General features: G+C 39.4%; 1 protein-coding gene across 3 annotated transcripts in view; it reads left to right on the top strand.

Annotated features, from left to right (window-relative positions):
• STX8 (syntaxin 8) overlaps positions 1-16,487 on the top strand; it is a 467,623-nt gene that overhangs the window by 223,345 nt on the left and 227,791 nt on the right. For all 3 annotated transcript variants that reach the window (XM_075994176.1, XM_012761217.2, XM_012761218.3), the window contains exon 5: positions 8,608-8,718. In XM_075994176.1, coding sequence (XP_075850291.1) covers positions 8,608-8,718 — 111 coding nt within the window. The remainder of the gene's footprint in view (positions 1-8,607; positions 8,719-16,487) is intronic.

Genomic DNA, 16,487 nt, shown 5'->3' with positions numbered 1-16,487 from the left:
TCAGATAAAAGTTTAATTTTAATAAACAATTGGGACCTTATTTTTAACACAATTGGAATATTCTGGCACATTTAGTTTGTAGCTTTACCCTCTATCTGGTATTACTTGTTACTGCACAGTTAGTCTGTCATATAAAGAATTTTTATTTTACCAAAATCAGCAAGTCTTTATATAGAGACCTGAAATTGTTTTAGATGGGCAGGGCTTTTTATTCTACTTTCTGTACTAAGTACTGGGAGGTCTGCACATGGGGTCAAAGTATGCAAATTCATGTTACTGTTACCTAAAGCACATATATTAGAAAGGTAACTAAATATTGTTTCATGGTATAATATTAATAACTATGTATTTGCTCATTTCCATTCAGGTAACTGATTATTATTTGTCTTTATATGCTAAACCTATAGGGCAAGCAAAATATACACATTTAATTATAGAGTACTAAGCATACCACAGTAATAATTGACTTTATTCTCCTAAATGCTTACAGTCTGACTATCTGTTGAAATCTCATAGATTTTTGGTTTTGTGGTGATCTCAGAATTGCATCCTAGATTACTAAATTAAACACTAAGCATTAAAAACATTAAAAAAATATTTAGGGACCTTATGTGCATTATTAGAATTTCCTAGGAAAAATAAAAAACTCAACTGGAGGCCGGGCGCTGTGGCTCACGCCTGTAATCCTAGCTCTTGGGAGGCCGAGGCGGGCGGATTGCTCAAGGTCAGGAGTTCAAAACCAGCCTGAGCAAGAGCGAGACCCCGTCTCTACTATAAATAGAAAGAAATTAATTGGCCAACTGATATATATATAAAAAATTAGCCGGGCATGTTGGCGCATGCCTGTAGTCCCAGCTACTCGGGAGGCTGAGGCAGAAGGATCACTCAAGCCCAGGAGTTTGAGGTTGCTGTGAGCTAGGCTGACTCCACGGCACTCACTCTAGCCTGGACAACAAAGTAAGACTCTGTCTCAAAAAAAAAAAAAAAAACTCAACTGGACTATAACAGTATTCTTTAAAATCCTGTTTATTTATTTTTTAAAAAATAATTGATCTATTTCTATTGTAACTGCATTGAGTACGAGGGATTGCAATCAGATAATCCGCCCCACGGGGGCGCTCATAAACTTGTTAGTTTCAGGGAGGCAGCCTTTTTTTTTTGATGTAATGGAAAGAAGGAGGCAGCCTTCTTTACCAATGCCACTTTTTAATTCTCCTTCTGTCCCCCATCTTCCCTTCCCTTGAATTCCTTCCTCCTCCCAAACATTTTAAATAATTCCATGGCAGTTGTCCTCTAGATTTAAGATACATCAGATAGCAACGCATCAGTCCTAATAACTTACTATTATCAGTTTGTTTTGGTGGTTCCTTTTCTTCTTTACAAAAAAGTTAATTGAGCCGGAGTCAAACTTTGGAAAGAGAATCTAGTATTCTAGCAGAGGAGATTTTTACATGGAGGAGAGGAATCTTTGAGAGGAGAGGAAGCTTTAGTAACTTGCCCAGGTCCCAACAGCTCTGAGGTAGAAGGGCCAGATTCAGACACAGGGCTGTCAGGCACCAAAGTCAGTTGTTTAAAAGCTGAATTCTACTTTAGTAGAAATAATAACGGCATGTCTTCAACTAGAATTCTCTATTAATTGGCATGTTGCTATAGTGCCAAGACAAATCCTGTTTATAATGCAAATCCTCAAGAACCTTCTTAACCATCAAAATGATGAAACAGAGTTCATTGTGGTTTATTAGGTATACTTTATGATGTTGTAAATTTTAGAGAATTTTTTATCCGTAAATCACCAATGGAGTGACTTTTTAATCCTTTTTTTGAGACATAATTAATGTAGGGGGACTTAATGTGCATATTTGAATACTGCATTTTCTTACCATGCCAGGTAGTTGAGAGTTTATGGTACTTTACTTAATAAATTTATGCCATTTTATATTTGTGAAGTTTTCCAAAGAACACTAGGAATTGCCAGAAAGATAAGTCCTATGAAAATGCTTTCTGAACAATTAAATTTGTGGCATTAAAGAATAAGATGTTATGCTCTTTCCCGAAAAAGTATTTTTTTCCTGGCAAGAATAAACATGAAATTAAAATGAAAGTTCTGTGTTTTGAATCTGTTAGTTTGCAATTAATAAACCAAAGGTATGCAACCAGAGAGTTTAAATTACTTACTGAAAGACATTAACTTCTATTCTCAGTGCTTCTTTGAGATAGGAATTATAATTGCCTCCCAGTTGGGAAAAGGTATGTGCTATAGGAGGCTGCATGTGAAATTCCAGAGAGTACTAAAGATATTTTTAGAATTGGCTTTACATGAATCTTGTGCGTTTGTTGGCTTTTTCAAAGGCATCACCTTTACTTCTTTAAAGAGAATTTTTAAAAACCTCTTTGCAAGGGTGTTTAATATCAAAAGGTATTTTGGTGTATTGGGAGAATGCCTGTGGCATTCTTAAATTCATCTTCTTAAATCTATAAATAAATTTTCTTAACTCTGAATTTTTTGAGGAAAAAGATAGATAGATAGATTAGTGGGTGGATAGATAGATGTGGTAAAAACTATGTAACAAACCCCAATGAATGTAGGTGTGGAGACACTAAGTAGATTTTAGAGGACTCCTCTGGTGGAGCCAGTGAAAGTGAAGTGGTTCTCAAACACGGTGCCTGTCCATGTCAGAGTTTGCAGTGGTGCCTGGTGACAAGAGAAAAATAGGAAGATAGTACTTACAGCAATAGAAGTTTTCTGATTTATAGTCTGTTAACATGGTTCTTTCTAGTTTTTGGTGTTAAAAACTCCTTATTTTTTCACCATGATATTAAAAGTAGTTAGTACTTTTACTTGTTTCTTTGAACATCCATGCCTGCAAAAATGTTTCGATTGGTAATTCTATCGAATGTACCTTCCTCTTTCCCCCCAGTTTTTTTGGAAATATTACTGGTCCATGCAACCCTAAAATTTAGGCACCAGTATAGTAGGAACAACATTGGCTTTGGAACCAGACAGAACTGAGAGTGAAGACCAGTTCTTTACTCTGCCACTTGCTCAGGACCAAGTAGCAGTTTAGTCTTTCTGGACCTTATTTTCATTATCTATAAAGTAAGAAAAATCATACTTTGCAAGGTTGTTGTAAAAGTTGAAGAAAATATTTCTAAAGCCCCTCACAGCACTCCCATAATGGTGGGTATTGAATAAAAGGTAGCTATCAATACTTAGTAACTGTGTAACCTTGGGCAAGTTACTTAACCTCTTTGTGCCCCATTTTTCTCATTTGTGAAACAGGGATGATAAAAGTCCACAGGGTTTATAGGATTGTTGTGAGGATTAGATTATACGCATAGAAGGTGCTTCACATACAATATGTCCTCCTCATACAATTTTTACAATTTTTAATTACAGCTACCGTTAAGAATTTACAGATAGTCCTTTTATGAAGCTTTTAATAATGTACGGTGGTTATATCAAAGCACACAGATAATGATGGTATTAAGATAGTATTTGCAAAATGTGATCAGTGCTTTGAGGAAGGTAAAAGCTTGTCTTGGTACATAATAGATATTTATTAGAGTTTAACTTAAAGAAAAGTAAGCCAAAACAGTCTTCTGACCTCTGAAACCTTAAATTGTCTTCTTGCAGTTCTTCTGTTATAGCATGGACAAGTAATTATCTGCAAACTTCTTCCTTCTCCATAGCAATTCATTCACAAAGTAAGACTTACCTAAATTCCTAGGCTTTCTACCAAATAAAGAGAAAATCTGGGAGCTAGAGGAGGGAGGTGGTCCTGTGGATCCAGCAACACGGTCACCCTACTCCTTCTGTGGGTCAGAGTGTTTACCACTTATAGCAGAGAAGCTGGGCTTAAGCATACTGGTTGTAGGTATTGGGAATACGTTGTCAGGATCTGATTTCATTTGCTACCTTACGTTTCCATGAATTGGCTATACTTATGTGTAAAATGAACCTAGCCAATGCCAAAGTACTATAGTAGTAAGTTCTTCCTATTCCTTATCTGTCTGTTCTCTGACCTTCTTCCTTGGTATTCACCATGTTGGTGGAAGAAGAGGTCACTAGCACTGGCCACTGACTGTAGGCCCTTTTTTCTACCTGTCCTTAGTCTCAGGCACACTCTGCCCTACCACACTACTCTACCAAACCACCACATACGTGTCCACGTACATGCAGTATGGATCTTTGCCCGGGTGATTCTTTGACCTCTTGTTAACATCAACCCGTATATAGCAAGGGTACTATGCAGATGGTCCATTACTCAATTTATTCTCCTTCCACCTCCCCTCACCCCGTCTCCTTATGCTCTGCTCTCTCTGCAGATTAAAATAAAATATAAAACAAAGAGGCAGAGTGTTCCTAATTGGATAGTTTTCCAGTTTTCCCACATTTACAGGAACTCCCTGGGTATATTCTGTATTCTCCGTGCTATTTTTAACAGGATCTAAGAAGTGAGGAAGTTAAGTGAGCAGTGCTGGGTGCCTCAGGGAGGAGAAGGCCCCTGGGGAGATAAGCCCAGCTCACCGTGGTAGAAAAGCCCTGACCTAGTGTAGAAAGAGTTGGGCTCTCTGGGCTGCAGCCCGAATTACTGTTAACCAGCTGAGTGACTTGGCCGTGCTGGGCCTTAATTTTATGGTCAGGAAAACAAGAGAATTGGGCTAGGGGGTCCCTAAGGCCTCTTCTAGCATCAAATGTCACGGATTCTGTTCTTCAGTTACTAATCTACAAACATAATCAAGTTTTACTGCTTTTGATTTAATGTTCTTTGTTAATTCATTCTTTTTTTTTTTTTTTTTTTTTTTCTTTTTTTGAGACAGAGTCTTGCTCTGTCACCTGGGCTAGAGTGCCATGGGGTCAGCCTAGCTCACAGCAACCTCAAATTCCTGTGATCTTCCTGCCTCAACCTCCTGAGTAGCTGGAACTACAGGTGTGCGCTGCCACATCTGGCTAATTTTTTCTATTTTTAGTAGAGAAGGGATCTCACTCTTGCTCAGGCTGGTCTTAAACTCCTGAGCTCAAGCAATCTTCCTACCTCCTCCTCCAGGAGTGCTAGGATTACAGGTGTGAGCCACCATACCTGGCCTGGTAGTTAATTCTTAACAGTTTAAATTCATAACTAGTATCTGCTGAACTTTAAAACTTATCTATATTGTTTCTATTATAAAAAGTACTTTCTGCTTGTACGTGTCTTATTGTTAGTTATTTACCAATGGCTTCTCTCTCTCTTCCTCCTCCCCAGCCTATCCCATCTCTTTCTTCATAGTTCATAATGTTGATGGTTGGCACCTATCAGCCCAAACTTTTATAGGCATGAAATATACGTATGCACACATAAAATTATTTTGACTCTAAAGAGATCATACTATACATGTGGTACCACAGCTTGTGCTTTTATTAATTAGCATATGATAGAGGCAAACAATACCACAAAACAGTATTCAGTGACAAGTCAGTCTTCCTCACACCCGAACCTCCACGTCTCCTTCCTTAGAGGCAATGTTTGTATATCCTTCCAGAACTTTTCTGTGAATATACAAACATGTATGTGTCTATCTGATTTTTTTTGGCAAAATGGGAACACTGTTTAGCTTCTTGCTGCTGCTGCCTTTTTTTTTTTTTTTTTTTTTTTTGTGGTTTAGCTCTATGTTTTGGAGATTATTCCATAGCAAATAAATCATATAAGCTCTTAGTAAGTGCTCAGAAATATTAATTGTTATTATCAGTTATTCATTTATTATTATAAACAGCTATCCTGTTCCTTCTTTTAGACTACAAAACATTCCATTGCATAGATGCACTAATTCCTCATTGATGTTTCCAATATTTGACTATTATAAATAATGCTGCAGTGGACATCCTTGCTCCTAAGTCCTGGTATAAACGTATGAAGTTATGTGCAGGAGAAATTCTTGTTGAAAGAATGTGCCTTTTACATTTTGTTAGATATTTAGAAGGCAGTCTGGCAATTGGTTGAACCTGTTTACGGTTTCATCAAGAATGTATGAGAGTGCCTGGTTCCTCATCCCTTTGCAAATCTCTCTCTTCAGTTTCCTAATCTGATAGGTGAAAGTCGTATCTTGCATTTCTTTTATTAATGTGAAATTGAATGTCTTTTCATTTGAGTACAGATATTAGTGTTTATTTTTTCTGTGCCCTGTTATGTCCTTTGCCTTTTTTTATTCCAATGTTTGTCACTTGTAATCTTATTTTGCAGGTATTTAAAATTTTATATAGTCATGGCTTCTAGGTTTGCAATCTTGCCTAGAAAGATTTTTCCTACTTGAAGATTGCTAAAAAGTTCATCTTTGTCTTCTAATACTTTGACAATTTTATTTTTTAATTCCTGAGCCATTTGAATCTGTGCTTTACTGTAATGTTGGATTATAGGTCAACATATGTTTGCTTGGAAGGTTGAGTACTTAAATCCCAACAAAACCAGAGGTTGCCAGGGTAGGTTGAACATAGCACAGAAGACTAGGCTAGCTAGTACAGGTTGAGTATTCCTTATCTGTAATGCTTGGGACCAGAAGTGTTTCAAATTTTGGATTTTGAAATATTTGCATATACATAATGAGATATCTTGGGGATGGGACCCAAGTCTGAGCACCAATTCATTTATGTTTCATATACACCTATACACATAGCCTGGAGGTAATTTTATACAATATACCTGTGTTTTAACTGCAACCCATCCCGTGAGGTGAAGTGTGGAATTTTCCACTTGTGCTGTCTTGTCAGATGTTGGAGCATTTTTGGGTTTACAGATTAGGGATGCTCATCCTGCATTGTGATGTAATTGATAGTTTCCACAATTTAAAATTCCCATTTTGTCCTGCATAATTCTTATGATTGCTTGTTATATTTCAGTTTTCAAGGAGCTTCTTTTAAATAGAAAAACCTTCTGCCTTGACAACTTGCCATTAATTTGAAACACATTGATACTGATTTTTGATATTACATTGATCAAGACTAATATTTGGCCCTTTTATTAATACTGAGGAAGTATTTAAGGTTACTGTTTCTTTGTTACAGGTGCTACTTCATGGTTTCCAAGATGGGGTACTTAGTGACTGTTGTCAAGTAGGAAATGGAAAAGTAATGGTAGTAATTTGACTCAGGAAAGTGTGGCATTCTGGAATGTTGAGAGAATTCCTTTATTATTTTTTAATATCTAAAGCCACTAATAGTGCTCAGCTACCTTGGGTTGGGGGATTTATGATTTTTCTAACTACTGTCTGTTACTGTGGCAAACTTCTGCCTGGGTTTGTTTACTAATTTGCTAGCTAGCCCTTCTCTATGCAAAATTGGCAACAAAAATTATAGATTCCCTGTGCTATGGTTTTCTCACCCAGGTAATGGGGATGCTACTACTTGATTCTGCCAATTTCTCAGAAACTTTTTGGGCCTAAGAACAATGTTTTATATCCCTCTTAAGAAGAAAAGTATCTATATATCCAAAGTAGCAGTCTCACTAATGCCTTGGTATTTTTACTAGGACTAGGTAATTGTGGCCAGGGCTACAATGGATCACCAGCATGTTAGCTCTAATAAAACTAAGGCCATTTAATGAAAAAGTAAAAGCTAGATAAAATTGAGTTGAGGCAGTTTACTTTTGTGCTCACTTTTTATGTCTTACGTCAGATATATCCTTTCAAAAGTGTTTGTTAGCTTTTTCATTCTCTTTATGGCAAAAATTTTATCCTTCAATATTTCCTTTATTTTTTACACACATATGTGCACACACATACTTCAGCCTAGAATAACGTGTAGTTTGCTTCAAGAAAGCTAGTATATAAAACTTTGAATTTAGTCCTGATTTATTTTTTTAACCATCACTTATGAGTTGTGCTGGCAAAGGTATTAAAGATTATCTGGTGTTACCTATAAAGAAACAGAGATCCAAAAAGGTGAAATAACTGGTTGAAGATCATAGATAGTGGTCAAAATAGGACAAAAACTCTGCCCTTGGGACTCCCAGTCTAGCAGGCTTACTAGAATCACGCATTCAAATATGATTCTTTATAATTTTCTTGAAAGATTATGCAATGTATTTAAATAATGAACTGATGGTAACAATTTTCAGAGCAGATCTGTTGCATAAAGTAGTGCTTTACAAAATAAATTCCAGGTATATAAATAGGTATTAACATGGGAGAAAGAGGGCAATATAGAGACCTTCCTTTGTTTTTTTTTTAAACGGAGTATCTTAGGGTACTAATATGTAGGAAGTGACCCCTGAATACTGACATCTATAACTCAACACCTAAAGAATCCCTGAGCCAGACTGTTCTGTTGACAGGACAAGTCATTTAAATCTTGGTCACTGTGAGGAAAATAACATTTACCTAGTATATTTCTCAGTGAAAGAACTTGCGTAGTGACCTGTGTCTGTGTCTGCAAGTCCCTCCACAGTGGTAATGTCAAGGATTGGTGAAGGATTGGTGAGATGGAAGGTGAGAGCAGGAAAAGCAGAAGAATGGTTCAGATCCCTCCTGGATAGCAGTGATTAGTCTGTAAAAGCACAGCTGACTTGAAGAGTTAATAACGTAACAGGTAACATGAGGTAACTCATCTACTGTTGGACCTTAACAAGAGATCTGCAGAACACAACTTGAAGGGGATCGAAGACAGAACCTATTGGATGATCTTGTAACTCGAGAGAGACTACTTCTGGCATCCTTTAAGAATGAGGGTGCCGAACCAGATCTAATCAGGTAGGATATTTTCATTCACAGGGATTACTTACTTGGTGGGTAAAGATTTATTTGCATATATTATGGCTGTTTCCTGAATGGCTTAATGTCCTTAACTGGTAGAATATATTCTGTTCATTTATGGTGTCTGACTATAGTTTTCTGTTCAATTTAGTTTTTGTTAGTTTTCTAGTTCTAGTAAATCGTTTATGTTCAGCTGAATCCCATTTGGGTAGAGCATACTTAGGTAGAATACAGATGACGCCAGAAAATTTCTTTTGCATTCTTTGGTTGAATTTTTTGTTTTGTTAGCTGCCTTATAAACTCCTGAAGTCACTACTTACCTGTGCGGGAAAATGAGTTTTTTTTTTTTTAATTGGCATGTTGAAAAAATGTGTCCTAATAAGATTGTGGTGTGGAGCTCGTGGAGGTAGAGCCCTGTTCTTTCACACTCTAAAGAGTTGACAGCTGCTTGGAACCCAGCTCTGTTGAAGGACCTGGAGAAGTGGTCTGGCTTCCTAAGGCTGAGGTTAATGACCCATCAATTGCTACATCCTTAGAATTGGCCTCCCCCACCTCCAGGACTCTATCAACTTCACTGTGGGAGCCATCACAGAAGGAAATGAGTTCAGGATAGAAACCCGCCTCTCCTCATCTTCCACACTAGGGATGATGCATCCATTGTGGTGAGGCAGCTTGCTCCTGTTCAGTCCCTGGTTAGGAGTAAGACGGCTCCCCAAGGGGAGTGGTTTTTGACCCTAGCCAGGCATTGCCACACTCCATCTCAGACAATTAAATCAGGGTGGGATTGGGGTGGGGGCAGGGGAGGTCCCAGGTGCTGCTAATATGCAACCAGGATTGCACACCAGCCCTAGGACAAGCCGAGTAGGATGAAACAGTTCTTTTCTTGTTGGTCCCAGTCTTCTCAGGAGCTGGTGAGCCAAGGTTCTCAAAAAGAAACTATGACATACAGGTAGCTGGATGAAGTGTTAAGTCGTTTCTGTGAAGAAGTGAACCTGAGGAGTCAGGGAGGGAGGAATGGTACTCTCGTGGCAGGGTCCTGGGCAAGGGTTTTAAATGAAGACAGAAGCCTGTGGTAGGCTGATTTATTGTGGCTCCCGATATTTCTCTGGCATATTCAGTCCCAGGGATCCAAGGCTGACGCCAGTGGATGAAGGTGGTGCTCTAGGTTGGTGACATAGAACAGGTGAGCAAGGGAATCCAAGGTGAAAAGAAAGTGCTGTCTTCCAATAAGGGCCTCCATGTTCACTGAAGGAAGTCGAGAGACTAACAAGGGCATAGTTAAGGGGAGTGCATTTCATGGGGCGATGGAGTCAAGTAAAGAGGTGAAGTTCAGAAGGGGAGAAAACATTTAATCGTTCTATTTGAGAAGAGTTTTCTGGGCCAGACTCTGCCTCTCGCTTCTTGTTCACTGTGTCATTTAATGATGCGGAAGAGCGCAATGTATGAGTTTAGGCCTTCCGAGGACCTCTGCAGTCCTATCAATAGGTCTTTTTGGCCTGTGTGGTTTTTTGCTTTGTGATTCCCGCTCACCTCCCTGTGTCAGTGCTGCTCGCCCTGGTGCTGGCCTCTGCGACCTGCCAAGTAGCAGTGGCACCAGGAAGCGTGTTAGAAATTCAGAATTTCAGACCTCATTCCAGACCTGTGGAATCAAAACTTGCATTTTAAACAGACCTTCCAGGTGATTTGAATGCTCATTACAATTTGAGATATACTGCTTTGTATCAGTTATTCTTAATTGTGGCACCTTGCTTCAGAATCGATCATAAGAAGAAAAAAAGAAAAATACGTGTCTGGCCCATATGCTTGCAGAGTCTGATTAGTAGTCTGGAGGAAGGCCTGGGTGGGAGTAGGCTGTTGGAGGTGGTTCTAATAGGTGGCAGGTTTAGAACCACTGCGCTACGTCTCAGCGGCTACTAGTAAAGATACTAATAGCTTATGTCTGCTGTTTGTTTTCTATGTGTCGGGCACTATGTTAAGCTCCTTTATAATATCCCATTTTACAAAAGAGAAACTGAGGCTCAGAGGCATCAAGATGCTAAAGCTAATCAGCCTCAGAGCTTGGATTTCAGCTCTGAACTCTTAACCAGGCATTAGATGGACTTAGCTCTGTAGCTAACTATTCTCTCAATCATCTGGGCTTCAAAATCATTGACCTTAAACTCAGGATATGTGTTCTGCCTATTTTTCATTGTTGTTAGGACCAGAGGAAGGGATCACTATGAAAAGGGCTTTGTAAGCTGTAACACCTTTATAAATACAAGATATTGTTGTTGGGCCATTGTGACCCCATCAGCCTAGGAGGGAGCTCATGCTGCCACCTTGCTTCAGAGCCCTGCTGTCCCTCCTGTCATGCCCCCTGAGTGCTCTAGAGCAGCTGTCCCCACTCTTTCTGACAACAGGGGCTGGTTTCATGGAAGATAATTTTTCCGCGGGTTGGGGGTCGGGGGTGGGGTGGAGCTCAGGCCGTGCCACTGCCCATTTCCTAACAGGCCACAGACTGGTATCGGGCTGTGGCCTGGGGGTTGGGGACCACAGCTCTAGAGTGATCTGGTCTCCTTGGGCAGTCTTGTTCCATGTGCTACAGCTGGTTCGCAGCCTTCACATTCTCTCTTTCCAAATCGTGTTTGTTCTGTGTCCTCTTTCCACAGTACTTGGCTTGTTGCCTATTGTCTTATTAGTAAACAGTCTCACATTAATTCTAGCAGTGAAATAAGTGGCTGCCAGCAACTTGTTTTCTGGAAGTATTTTAATTGAAGCCTCCTTGAGCCTTAGGATTTAAATCAAAGTAAATTAACTGATGGGAGAATTTTAGGGACTTTGGCAGCTTAGTGGAGGTGGTTTTTGTTTTGGATGGAGGCCTTCTGAGGAGCTCTGGAGTCTTACCACTGAGACTGCCTTTTGCATTTCCTGCGTGTAACGCTGATCACATGGTAGACCTGAAGCTGTTGCTTTTTGGTTTGTTGGTGAATGGTTGGGTGGCAGGGCACAAGGAGACCAGACTGAGGAGAAACTGTGAGCAACGATAACTGAAGTGCTGAGGGTTGAAATATGGTACTGGCCAGGATTTTTTATTTTTTTGGAGACAGAGTCTTGTTCTGTTGCCCAGGCTAGAGTGCTGTGGCGTCAGCCTAGCTCACAGCAACCTCAAACTCCTGGGCTCCAGTAATCCTACTGCCTCAGCCTCCCGAGTAGCTGGGACCACAGGCATGCACCACCATACCATGCCTGCTATTTTTTTCTATATATTTTTAGTTGTCCAGGTAATTTTTTTTCTATTTTTAGTAGAGACAGGGGTCTCACTCTTGCTCAGAGTGGTCTTAAACTCTTGAGCTCAAACTATCCACCCGCGTTGGCCTCAAAGAGTGCTAGGAGTGAGCCACCACACCTGGCCATGGCCAGGCTTATTGACATGCTCCCAAGATGAAACTGAGGACAACATATATATTGTATCTTTTTCATTCAGGAACAAAAATATAGCATAGTTCAGAATAAGCTTTTAGAGGAATTTTGTTTAAAAAGCATATAAGAATTGTTGAGGAGAAATGACTCCTATGGAGTGGTTTGAAGAAGGTAAAAGTGGACATAACACATAGTGATGGTCTATTCCAGATGACATGGAGTCTGGGCAACAGTAAGAAACCATTGTGGCAATTATTAATAGATACTGATTGCCATGAAGAAAGAAAATCATCGGGAGGCTGAATCAGAAGGATCGCTTGAGCCCAGGAGTTCGAAGCCAGCCTGGGCAACATAATGAGACCCCCGTCTCTAATAACAATAAACAAAAGAAGTCCCTGGGAAATCTGATTAAGGGCTATGAGGATGGACACCTAGATGGTGTTGATCTAACTAGTCAGGGAGGACTTAACTAGAGATAATAGTAAGTGTATCGAGAATGAATGAATGAATATTAAAGCCAAAGCAGATTGCTAGAAGTAGATTTTCTTAGATTTGAGGTAAGTTACTGGTCTTTGATTTCATTCACCTGCCTATGTCAGAGTTATTTTTTCGGCCTTTACTCCTAATCTCCACCCTGGGGGCCTCCCCTTCCATCCCCAACTTCTCATATCTAGTAATTCTCCTGCTTGGACCTGGCTGAGAGAGGGTCTGAATTCAGTTAAACATGACCAGTTTGGGTTCACAGTTTGACTGTATCCTCTGGCCTCCTGAATGTTAGATTGCCCAGTCACTTCTAATACCACTATCAGGGAACTTTCTGCTGTATATTTGGAGAAACCTCATTCCTTTCTGCCAGTTGGTTTCTCTGGATCTCTGATGACTCACAAAGATTCCCTTAGTCCTCCCCACAGTTAATCCATAGTTCTGGGTTCCTCCAGCATTTTTGTTTGCTTCTGTAATCCTTGCTATCAGAGAGGTCAGCTGAGTTGCTTTGTCACTTTGGTAGAGGGCACGTGTCTTTTTCTTAATTATGGCCTATGGAATCACATTGGCCAGAAAGCCTTGTCAGAACTTCAGAATGTTATAGACATGCTCTCTATGGCACATTTTGTCATTAATACCAGACGATTGCCACAACACATTTGCTGTTAGAGAACTGGGGTTAATCTGCTAATCAGTACCTCCTGCAATAACTGACAGCAATGCCACAAGATCAGTTTGCCCTACCAGGATTTGCCTGGGATCAGGTGAGCCCCCCTTTCTTCCTAGAACCCATGCTTCTGTTTCTGTCTTTTCTGTTTACTTTGTGCATGCCCTCTTTCTTTCTTCCCCATCCCTCATTCCCAGAGTCCTTCTACCCCTCCTTTTCCTCCTCATATGTGGCCTTATTAAGGAGAGAAGAGTATTGTCAAACTTCAGTTTGGATTAGCATTTCCTTTAAACAGACATTAACATGGCAATCACATAATTGAATGTGTAGCTGTCATGTGACAGAATCTTAGTTTTACTTTACGGATTACTGGTCATTATTCTAAAGCAGTAAGCCTTGGTCTAAATAAGCAATGGTTGACTAATTTAGGGTATTTGGAAACTTGTTAAAGAAGTCTCTATGCAACAATGTCTCTTAGAAGAAGATAAGCCTTGACTTATAAAGCAATGACACAGCTTCTGATTAAAAACCCTCCTGCCCTTTATATTTGAGAGCAGTGCTAAGTCTTACAATTAGTTAAATCGTTGTAAAGAGAGAAAAGAAAACTGTTGCATACTCCACTGCTCTGTGACCATCTCAAAGATTATGTGATTAACTCAGCTATAGTGGGTGGCTAATTGGCTAAGCTTTAATCTTCACACCATCAATGATGTAGAGGATTATAGGGGATAGGAAGTTGTTTAGAGTTCAAGATGGTAGTTATATGTCAGGAAGGATATATTAACAAGCACACCAATTGCTAAAATCAAAAGAAGAACATACAAAATGTGCATGTTTTCTGAGTGTAGATTTTTTACATTTAATTTCAGATATATATTTTTTCCTTGAGCTACCATAAAAAAGTATGATATTTCCAATGTATATTTCATATCACTGTATTGGTAGCCAAGAGGGGCAAAAGAAAAATTTACATTGAGTCTTACATTAAAAATGCACCACCTTCATTTTAAACTATTGAATATTTGATTTCTGTTTAAAGCTTCATTTATAGGAAAGATCATTTACATCTAATAGATTTCCTAAAGAACCACTGATTTATGCAACTTTATGTTGCTTAATGTTATTAACACATGACCAAGCTACTCTTCTAGGAGTGGGAAATTGCATCATCAGCTAGGTCATGGAGACAGTGGATAAGCCATAAATATTTATCCCTTTGATTTATGCCTCAGAAATTCAGTAACTTCCTGGCTTTTCTGACAAGTAAGGATGTGCTCAAATCAATACAGCTTTGCTTTTTTTCTCTATTACTTCAGCCCAAGGATAGTTGAACTAAGGCAGTATAAAGTACAGTTAAGAATATTAAATAAAATTCCCTACTAGTTTAATGAAAAATAGGTAAGGAAGAAAAAATGTTGAGTAAAACAAATCTTCTTTCACTGAATAGGTATTTCTTGAGTGCCTACTATGTGCTACACACTGGTATTGGGAATGTAATGGCAAAAAATCAAAACAAAAAATATCTGCTATTTGCGGTTGATGTGTGTACAGTCCAGTGAGAGAGACTGACATGAGATAAAGAATCATACAAATAAGTAAAATAAATTCAGCAGAAAACTATATTGTGCTTTGAGAGAGTACCAGTGGGGAGCTGAATTACCTAGAGAGACCACAGGTTTAATACTTAATCATATTTTCTTGATCAGATACTGCAAGGACAGAGACCAAAGCCTAACTTAGTGCTTAATAAATACTTGCTCAATGAGTGAACATCTCTGGGTTTTTTTGTATCTTCCATAACACCTATCACAGAGTTGGGTATAGAGCAGGTGTATTTTTGACTGCTGTTAACTTCTCTAACTTTTAAGTTAGACAAATGAGAGATCCAATTAACAGCTCAATGATACCGTCACGGATCCTGGCTCTTGCTATCTCTTCAGTTTGCCTTCTTCAGAATGTTCCCTTTCTCTGAGGAGAAAATTTTTGTTGATTGAAAGGTTGGCTGAGACATAGGCTGTACTCCGGTAACTAAACAAACCTGGGAATATCAACTTCTAATACATGAAAGCTTTTTTGCCAGCCTCATGTAAAGTCTGTCACATAAAGGTGACTCAGAGATTCAGGTGTTTCCCTCTTAGGGCTGTGCCGTCATGACACAAGGCCTCCATGTTCCCCTTGACTGGAGAAGAGAGGGTGTAGAGAACACATACTCTCTTGTATGCTTGGGCCTGCAAATTTCACACATCCAGCCCTTGGTCGGTAACCAGTCACGTGGCTCCAACCTAACTGCAAGGGAGGCTGGGAATGTAATCTGTCTGTATGCTCAAGAGCACTTGGTGAAGCGGACAGCTTTGTCTCTGACTCACCGATTATTTTGGGTAGTTTCATGGAAAGATAAGTTACTTTGGTGCATAGTCTTGCTGCTCTCTTAGCAAAGCTTGGAATCAGAAGTTACTAGATGCACATGAGGTGGGCTGAGAGGTGACCATGGTGGAATTTGTTTATCGCTTATGATACCTGTTCTGGAAGAGTTCAGTCAGATAGGGGAAACAAAAACAGATTACACCACCATGAAATTAGTGTAGACGGGTCTATAGAAGTGTCATGAAGACTAGAAAGGAGGGTTTCTTTTTTAGCAGTCTGGAAAAGGAGGTGCTGCTTATTATCCTGAAGTTTGTTCGGGGATACCTGGGTTTGACTACTGTGCTAGTCTAGCAGTGGGGCACCTTCAGCTGTACATAGTGGATAACCCTACTCAAAATGGCTTAAATAAGGAAAAACATCCACGTACTAACAGGCCAGTGATGCCATCAAGGATCTAGGTTGTTGCTGCCTCTTCTTTGCCTTCCTCAGAGTGTTGGCTTTCTCCTCAGACTTCTCTCATGGGCTCAGAAGAGATGGAAGCAGTTCCCAGCCACACTCCAAACATGCCAGTAGGAGAAGAAGGGGACTGTGCTTTGTATAAGTAATGTATTCATGTGGCTAAGAAATCTAAAAAGCTTTTAACAAGGTTCAGTGAAAACCCTCCCACTATGTCCCCCATTCCTCAACTTAAGTAATTACTGTTAATAATTTTTGGCATATCTTTCCAGGATTCTCTTAAGCACATACCAGCAAATATGAATATATTATTTCCCTCCATCTTTTATACAAATGGTAGCATATCATACATTACCATTCTGTAACATTCTTTTGTCACCTGATCAAAATATCTTGG

This window comes from Microcebus murinus, chromosome 18 (genome assembly GCF_040939455.1).
Source record: "Microcebus murinus isolate Inina chromosome 18, M.murinus_Inina_mat1.0, whole genome shotgun sequence".
Classification (NCBI taxonomy): Eukaryota; Metazoa; Chordata; class Mammalia; order Primates; family Cheirogaleidae; genus Microcebus; species Microcebus murinus.
The sequence above is the reverse complement of the archived record's forward strand: the minus strand, read 5'-3'. Positions and strand labels throughout refer to the sequence as shown.